Source organism: Hippocampus comes, unplaced genomic scaffold (genome assembly GCF_001891065.2).
Source record: "Hippocampus comes isolate QL1 unplaced genomic scaffold, H_comes_QL1_v1.1 scaffold80, whole genome shotgun sequence".
NCBI lineage: Eukaryota > Metazoa > Chordata > Actinopteri > Syngnathiformes > Syngnathidae > Hippocampus > Hippocampus comes.
In genome coordinates this window covers 1789804-1799334 of record NW_017806164.1, presented here as the reverse complement: position 1 = coordinate 1799334, position 9531 = coordinate 1789804, and the positions used below count along the sequence as shown (strand labels likewise).

Here is a 9531-nt window from a genome sequence, read left to right as displayed (position 1 = left end):
GTGTGTGTGTGTGCGTGCGTGTGTGTGCGTGACGGGATGCCCACGTGTATGTGGCTCTTTGCAGTCACACAGTAAAAAAAATGGCTCTTAGTCTCTGACTGGTTGGCCACCCCTGGTTTAGAGGGTTAATGTGTGTGGGATCACGCTTTTGACGGAGAGCTTGTGCAATCTTACAAGAGTAAAATCACTTAGCAGTTAAAATGCACACACAATTATACACACCCACGCACACAAACTGTTTCAGTTTATAGTTTGTCCAAAAAGTCGGCGTTGAACTAGTTATCTGTAAATGATTCGACCTGTTGTCACTCTTGCCCCAGTAACAACACGCAATCCACACACAGACGACAAACGCACGCACTTTCCCCTTCTCGTGTGCATGTGCACAAGTGACATCTTGCAGCAATAAACACTCAAACAAAAAAAATGTAAATTTGTCACATGCATCTGTTTCTTGTTTCTCTGTGGAAATTAAATTGTTTTGTGTTGTTTGGATAGCACACATTTCCCACAGTTTGATGTCCAAAAGAACAACATGCAATCGATAAAACTAAGTCCTAAAATATTCAAGATGACGGCACATTAACCCAGAGGCCTCAAATATGGGCACATTTTGTCATGACATAATAGATGAAAAGTCTTTTAGGCACGCCACTAAATTTGTTGTTTTACCGAACAATTCTATGATTAAATAAAATAGCGGCGTCAAACTGCAGTCCTGAGAACTATGTAGTACCGGTAATCAATTGTGGAAATATTCTGTGGCCTTGAACTGATTTTCACCATTTCAGTTTTTGTTGTGGTTGTGATGACACACTTGAGCCTCCTTGGTTTGCATCAGAAGTATCCCCACGTGAATACGACTTGCGGTTCATTAGTTAGCGATGCCTTCATCCTGACAATGCATCTTCCCTTCAGATAATCCGCTGGCATCGCCATTTTGGGGCGCTTCGTTGTCTGGGTGTCAGTGCGCAGACATCACAAAGAGGAGGAAGAGTGATAAAGAAAAGTCAGTGATAGCTAGCGTGTCGCTACAGAATTCATGCTTACGTTGCTGCTTTACTGGAGAATTATTTTATATACTGTACTGGGCAATTTTTTTAATCATTCAAATGTTGCCGGATTAACAATACTCGTCAGCGCGCGAAGAAGATGATTTCATCTATTCAGTAACAGTTTGAATGAATCAGTTTGAAAATGTTGTTTTTTAGGAAAAGTGCAACTTCAAAGTGTGAATGAAGGATGCGGCCAAATGCAACAGTCACAGTTTGAAGATTGCGGATCACTGTTCGGTAAAAACAAGAGCATGTGGCAGTTACACTTCTTGTGCCTTTGCAAATATGTTCTGTGTGGGGACCTGAACATAGCCCCATCATATGGCTGGACATAAGTGCTGCTGCCCATCTATATATTGTTTTATTATGTCAGAATGACAGCTTTGAGCTCATTAACAACACAACTAGTGGTGACTTTTAGAGGCTTTGCCACGGTGCTACTGTCAAACCTTAATCCTGCCATCAAGGCCCTCGACAATTATCAAACGCCGCATGGCTATTTAGTTCCATTTGTAAGTAATATTCCAGTTACAATCCACAAATGCCCCAACTGCAGGATTTATTCTTGGCTAACGGTGGTTTTCCCAGCCCGAATCTTGTGACCTAAAACATGTCCGGCTTCAAAGCTGAACATCTTATCTAACCTTAACAACCTCACCGCAAAGCCAAGGGGGGCAGGTTGGTTCTCAGACTGAATTCATTTGCAGCTCGCTGCCACGTCACAACCAAGAACAAGGCCACTAAGCAAATGTCACATGACATCTTTCAAAATAAAGAGCTTGCATAACTTGCTGAGGGTTCTGGCTGCAGCGGCTGTTTACAATGATCTGGCTGGGAGATGGACAACTTGGACGCATGCTCGTCAGAAAACACGTCTGCTACTCTCCTGATGCGCATCAGCCGAGTACATCGTGGCTGTTGTTCTGTTTAGTTATCACAAACCAAAGCCAAAACATTACCTCGGTCACATGCACATGAAAAGTTTAGCTTTGAGTTCACATTTGGGAGGCAAACAAAAACTCGGTCTTTGCATCACGCTCCGATTTTATGCACAGCGATCTGAAATGATCGCAGACGTAATTTAGCCTTGCGTGGGTGAATCATGACCAGTGCAGATTTATATGTGCAACACAAACACACAGCACATGAAATGTATCTAAAGAGCCTCGAAACCAAGTATGTATTATTGCAAAGGTCCTTTACTTCTCAAAGTATAAAACTTTAGTACAAACATCCTTTTGGATTGGAGCCCAGACCATCTGGTCTCAAACAACTGCAGCAACAGATTATATTTGTTAACAAATGCTGAAATGACAAAGAAAACAATCGTTCTGTATTTGGAGTACATGTGTACACCTCTCTAGACAGCCTGCTTCTGTCTTAATGAGCTTAAAGGGAGAGAAAAAAAAACAGTGACAAGATTGTGTTTTATACCTCAAATGGATCACAAATTTGGTGTTTCGACTGACATCTTGACAGTACTAATGGAAGCCGTCAAATGTCACGCTTTGTGCGCGCCACGGTTCAAATAAGTTGAGAGGAGCATGAACAGAATCAGTTTAATGCCAAATATCATCAAGTATAAGCAAATGAGCACAGAATCCAGATGAACGATGACATTTGTTTCTCTCGTCTTTTAAATCATCAGCATAAGCAGAGGAAAACTGGAAAAAGCTGACAAGGAAAACCGTCGACCGACAAGAGGGTCTGTGACCTTTGGCCTACTTCCATGTGCCGTCACTCTGCGAGGCTGCGCATAAACTGCAAGACAGGCCTCTTTGTGCGCACTTTCCCCGCCGACAAACAATGTATCGCTATCAGGATGGACACAGAGGGGCCATTCATTGGCAACTGGAACATCTGAATGACCAAACAATTCCAGTGATACAATCACAGCTTGATACTAAAATCGAAACTTGGTTTTGTCAATCTTGGTTTCCTTCTTATGACCAAACTTGTTGGCTTGTGTCAAAGAAAACGTTTAATAGACACTTTTTTCGGGGGGTGGGGGGGTAATCGCTGATAAAAAACCTTTCCGACTGAGGAAGATATTGGAATTTGGATAAACAGTGATAAACAAACCTTTTTATTCTATCGTAATATATTATCTTAATTTGTGCAGATGGACACATGAACAATATTGCGCGGTCGTCATGCTTTGCCTTCTTCTCACACGTGTTTTCAATCATATGCACTTATATAAATCTTTCCATACTCCAAACTTGCTCACGCCCTTATCCTTTCTGATGCTGACACACGAAACACAAAGACCCGTTTTTACAACTGGACCTTGGAGAAAAGATACACTTGTTGACTTTTGACCTGACTTTGGGAACAACAATGCACAAAAGAGGGTGTGGACGGCGCATACTTTATGTTTCGGTGTGTTTTGGATGACAACATGGAACTGAATGGGCTGCAAAAGAAGTTCCAGGGCTAGTGGTCATCACTGTTGGACACTTTGGAAGATGGCGCACACTCTACCAACAAGAGTATTAGCACATACTCTCTACATGGGATTTGGAAGACACTTTAGGTCCTTTTGAGTTTTAATTCAACAATAATGACAAGTAGATTTCACACAGATCGGATTGTCTGAGTCGGCCTTTTTATCATGTATAGAATGTTCACCAGAGTTTGGGGGAATTTTTCAGTTGAAATATTATTTTTTCCCAATGCTTTTCAATAGACATCAGTTATATGTGAATTGTGGGCCCCCCACAAATAACATAATTGTATAAATACTTTTAATAGTTTGATCCATCTTATCATCAGTTTTTTTTTTTTTTTTATAACTTGCCTATCTGAGATCAGCGATCAGCTCCAAAATCCTGATCATGTAAAGTCTAATGGCAACAGATTTTGAACAATTGTATGCTTCTACGTTAAAGGGAAGACCCTTTTCTGTTGCAATTGCACAATCGAACCCAATCAAACACTGTTGGGATGAACTAGAGAAGAGCTTGTGAGTCACCGGGGGCTTCTCTCGGGTCCAGCATCGCTGATCTCACAGCTGGATGAATGGACAAAAAAAAAAAAAAAAAAATCCCAGAGACACATTGCAACATCTTGTAAAAGGCTCTCAGAAGCGTGCAAGCTGTTATTGTTGCTAAGAGGGACTAACTCCCTATTTTCTTCCGTGTTCACGTCCTGCCTGCGTAATGTCCGCATACTTTTGTTCATACAGTGTGCCACAACCCAACAGATAAAGAAAGCCCTCAACAATCTGCACCTGGAAGCGATGATCTCATGATAATCAAAAAGTCTAAAAAAGGAAATGGATGACAGTCGTGGTCAAGCGCGTGCCAGCAAGCAGAGGATTTACGGTTATCTTCACTAGAAGTCATAGCGTTAAGATCCTCGATGCCGATGCAACCGAACAACTCACTTCCTGTTACGGGATAAGACTTTGATACTAATCTCTTGGCCGGGTATTGTCTTGACCTTCTTCAGATAGCATAAGTAGCGCTATGAGCACTTTAAGCATTTTAATCTTGGGCTTTTTACCAACTGACCTGGTCAACCATCTTTGGGTTGTCTACTACGGAGAAAAAGAACAGCGGTAGGAAGTGTGGGTCTTTCTTTGGTCTGGTCCATTTTGCTGTTTACATGCTGCGACTTCCATAATGTCCATTTGGTGGACTCGCCGTCAGACGTTCAGTTTCAGTTTGGCTAATCAAATAAGTGGACTGAGCTCTAACCCCACGTAAATGCGATGTTCAATTCAGGTGCTAAAAGAAGGTCTTAAAGAGATGTGATCTCTTCACATTCAAATAGAGGGAAATAATTCTCAACAATGTTTCACTTCTTGCCGAAATCAGCCTCCTCCACCGTCCGTTTGCTGCCCCAGCAGGTCACGATAGACATCCCAACAAAGGGTCACGCTGCAGTCGGATCACCCATTGACTGGACTAGCTCAAGGACACACGTCTTCTTGTTTTTTTCAGTGCACGCCGAAAGAGACTGGAGTTCGGTCGTGAATGTCCCACGTGATAACACAAATGTAACTTTGGTTTCCATCAACACTCCTTAAAAAGGTTTGACTCAGGCTCCGAGTTCAGGTTTGTCTCGAAAGTGTTGTCAGGATAGCAATCTGGAGTGCTTTACGCCACACAGCAGTACCTTTTCCACCACGACTTGGACAAACTTTTCATCTTATCGGGCGTCTGCATTTGCTTGGTTCGCCGTTTCGGTTTCCCTCTGGAGTGCTTCTGGGAGCTTTGGTTCTGCAGGCTGGCCAGAATGGCCGTGTCAAAAACTTCTTTCAAGTTCTTCTGGGTCAGCGATGAGCACTCCACGTAAGCCACAGCACCGATCTCAGCCGCACATTCTCTAGCATCGGCTGGGTCCACCGGCCTCTCTCGGTACTTAGCCAAGTCGATCAAAATCTGTGGAGAAAAACATGGTCAGAACATTCTGTATCTATTCAGAGCATTTATTCATCATTAGGAAGGGAGCTTGCTTTCTTTCTATGACTTGATCACGTCGATCTACGACAAACTTTAACCTTTTAGAGACCATAGAGACATTTTCTACAATTCACTTTTTTAATTTTCAACCGATTTGGGGTGCATTGAATGAGAAAAGGTTCAATTTGCCAAAGGAGAGTGATTTTTATTTTGAGTTTGTCCTGTCCGCTCCTTAAATTACCCTAAATGATCACACTGAAACATACTTTGGATCCCACCTTAATGTTAGTTTAAAATCATGCTGTCCATTTTATATATGGCTTGTCTTCATATGATACCGCATATTCGTGCTGATTTTGGGTGGGAGGCAGGGTACACACTGGACTGATTACTAATCTATTGCATGGCACAACAATAATTTACATTTATAGATAATTTCCATCCATCCATTTTCTGATCAGCTTTATCCTCACAAGGGTCGCCGGCGTGCTGGAGCCTTTCCCAGCTGTCTTTGGGCAGTAGGCGGGGTACACCCTGTGAACTGTTTGCCGACCAATCGCAGGGCACACATAGACAAAAAAAAAAAAAAACATTCATACTCACAATCACACCTGGGGACAATTTAGAATAAATATATCTGATACTGTTTACTGTAATGCAGATAAATCTATTGCTCGCGTTTGTTAAAACATACACACAACGAGGACCATTGTATCTTAAAGTGAAATATTGAGGAGAAAAAAAAAAAACAACAACAGATGAACAGAATGGCCCAACCTTGACATCTTCTCGGAGGTCACACTGAGTCCCAACGAGAACCAGCGGCGCGAAGGGGGCGTGCCTCCTTATCTCGGCGATCCACTTCTCAGGCACGTTCTGGAAGGAGACGGGGCTGACCACGCTGAAGCACAGCAGGAAAACGTCCGCGCTGGTGTAACAGAGCGGGCGCAGCCTGTCAAACTCATCCTGCAGAGGAGGGGACACCCACACGGCATCACTCAGAGGCGAGGAGGTACAGTAAGTAGTATTTTTTTGGGGGGGGGTCACACATGAGTGCAATAGTACTTTTGGGGGGAGGGGGATTGACAAGGAGAGGAAGACGCAAGAACAGATGGAGGAGGGGGAACAAGGTGACGATGATGCACTTCCTCTGGCCTTTGAAAAAGAAGCGTGGTCTATTGATTTTCAAAGATCAAATATTATTGCATCAGCATAATATAAAATTGTAGTTTCTCTCCTCTTTTTGTCCGTCCAAGGGTCACAGTGGATCCCATCGAAAGGGACGATAATGAAAATTAGCGCAGCTCCACTTTGAGCAAATCGCGATGAATACTTGGCATGCTACGATGACATTCGATACTTGATGTCAGGCAAACAGCTGCAAACGCCAAGCCAGAGAATTATTTCCTTGCAAAAGGACGCATCAGCTGGTGCACTGAGTCAAGTCCAACCCTCAAAAACTTGACCTTTCACGACATGTCAAAACTTTTAATGCATTTTTTTTGTATTAGTATTTTGTAATCTGTTCACACAAAATTAGACGAAGACAGGAAAATAGATGACTACGAGTTTAGAATGGCTTTGGAACAAAGGAAACACAGATTGGGCTTTTCCTTTCACTGTCAGGGCATTGTCTTGATTACAAATAAAGTTACAGGAAGTGTGTGACCGTGCGTGCATGCGTGTGCGTGTGTGAGAGATCCATTACCTGCCCAGCTGTGTCACAAAGTTGAAGTTTGACTGGTTGCCCATCCACTGAAACCACCGCTACACACACAAGGAACACAATTTTACACAGCATGAAATACCTATTTTAAAATATCATAAATTCAGCTTGTTGAGGCTTTTTTAAACAATTAAGACTAAAATAATAATTGCTTTGAATCAAAGAAAAATGTACTGTATTATGCGAACACATTTCTTTGAGATGTTTGGGGGCCGTGGGGGGTCACTGGCATCGTCTGTGTTTGCCTAATGGTAAGTCCGCCTATGTGAAGCAGAGTTTCTGCCTCACCTTGCACAATATTTGCCATTTTATGCGCTCAGCAAAACTAAATATATATTGCACCAATATTGAATGTGTGCCTAACTATGGGAAAGAGTGCATAACAAAATGGTCAGAAAACATTATATTAGAGACGTGAAGAGACACCCGAACAGGGAATTGACAAGTACAAACCTCAACCCAGTGAGTGAAAGGTTGCGCAATCTCAGGTGAGGTTCGGCTGCTCACTGCCACACTTCATGACTCGCCCAAGTACAGTATTTCAGCAAGAAAAACGCAAATTCGCCATTTTTTCGATGAAATCACGCAAATTAATAGATTATAAAATCAATAAAAAGATGATACCAGAGAGCTATGCCTTTAAAATCATAAACTTTAAGTACACATAGGAATACAGCTATTGAATGGCATCGATTGGGAATTTGGGGCATTTTAGACACTTGTTAAGCCAGTGAAAAGTATCAGCCGACAACCTCAAACCAATTTTACACCAGTGTAATTTTGTTGATGTATCTCAGCAATGAATTATGTTTCCTCACACATAATCTACCAACTAAACCGACCACCTCGTGTACTATAAAGCACGCTTTAAACAAGGAAAGGAAAAACACGTGGAAATTAACTGAAAAGTTAAAATGGTTTATAGAATGTTTTTGTGTAAAATCAATATACGAAAATATATTCCCGTGAAAACGGAAACATTCCATGACTGCAAAACGTTCAGACTTTACACACACTTGACAACACGTCTTCTTTTTCGTGTATATTGTGTGGAGAAGGTATCAGTCGGTTAAGAGCCATCATCTTACCGGAGAAGTTGTCGAAGGCAGTGGGGACATACTCGGTGGGGTATCCATTGGTAGTGTAGCTGACCACCAGGCTGGTTTTACCCACAGCTCCGTCGCCCACCAGGACACACTTCACCCGCCTCTCCGCTCCTCCGGCCCGCCGCGTCTTGCCCAAGCCCCCGTCCCGGCCACGGAGTCTCCTCGGTGGGACGGGCGGAGCTGGAGACACGGGTGCTGTCTTCGGAAGCATCGGGGAGGAGGGGGACATGAAGCCGCCCTACGAAGAAGTGCCGGGGTGGCGGCGGCTTTTCGCTTCGCCCATTTTTCTGCTATCTTCCGGGCGATGACGCTTTTTGACTACTCTTAACTTTCCATGACTGGGCGATCGCGACTTTAACTATTCCTGGTCACGAAATGACATCGCGTCCATTTTAAGCTACATTGTGCATCGTGGCTTTTTCAAAAGTCAACGTCCATTTCAAAGTAAAGAGATTCAACGAATGGTGCTCCGGTCCACAGCCCCAAACTCCGCTTCAAATGACATCACTACAGTGTATGTGTGCGCGTGTGTTCTCGTATGTGTGTGTGTGTGTGTGTGTGTGTGTGTGTGAGAGAGAGAGAGAGAGAGAGAGAGAGAGAGAGAGAGAGAGAGAGAGAGAGAGAGAGAGAGAGAGAGAGAGAGAGAGAGAGAGAGAGAGAGAGAGAGAGAGAGAGAGAGAGAGAGAGAGAGAGAGAGAGAGAGAGAGAGAGAGAGAGAGAGAGAGAGAGCGAGAGAGAGAGAAAGAAAGAGAGACTTTAATTAGGAAACATTTAACTTCTGTCTGCTTACTTGTATTCAAGATTTAATATTTTTGCTTTGTTTGTAATTTAGAAGACAACGCGATGACACGCACTATTTTATTGGATACTCTGACAAGTTGACATTATAATCGATTAAAGGGGAAGTCAAGTCCAGTTCTCAGGTGAGACCCTCACGTCTCTCTTGTTTTCTGGGTTTGTAAACTGGGTTAATCTTAAATGAAATAATCTGATGATACTTTACAAAGATCAAATGTGCAGGTACATTTAGCATTCGTGGTCGTAGGCGTTAAATATGAGTTAAATAGTGACGTGACTGATGATCTCTGTTCATAAGATTTTAGATAGAAGTCATACATGTCTCAACAAATCAGTCACTGCCACATTCTGCAAAAAAAAAAACATGATGGGATTCCGAATTTCAGAATTTTTTTACGGTTACCAACTGTATATATAGGTACCCGTCGCCGGTGCCC

At 42.8% G+C, this 9531-nt stretch overlaps 1 protein-coding gene across 1 annotated transcript; it reads right to left on the bottom strand.

Moving 5' to 3' along the window:
* Positions 1–2236: 2236 nt before the first annotated feature.
* Positions 2237–8821, bottom strand: rhoua (ras homolog family member Ua). The gene is made up of 4 exons (XM_019895897.1): positions 8279–8821; positions 7173–7231; positions 6242–6430; positions 2237–5443 (listed from the first exon to the last, which is right to left on the bottom strand). Exons 1-4 carry the CDS (start codon positions 8523–8525, stop codon positions 5159–5161), a joined length of 780 nt encoding a protein of 259 aa, XP_019751456.1. The 5' UTR covers positions 8526–8821; the 3' UTR covers positions 2237–5158.
* Positions 8822–9531: the final 710 nt, after the last annotated feature.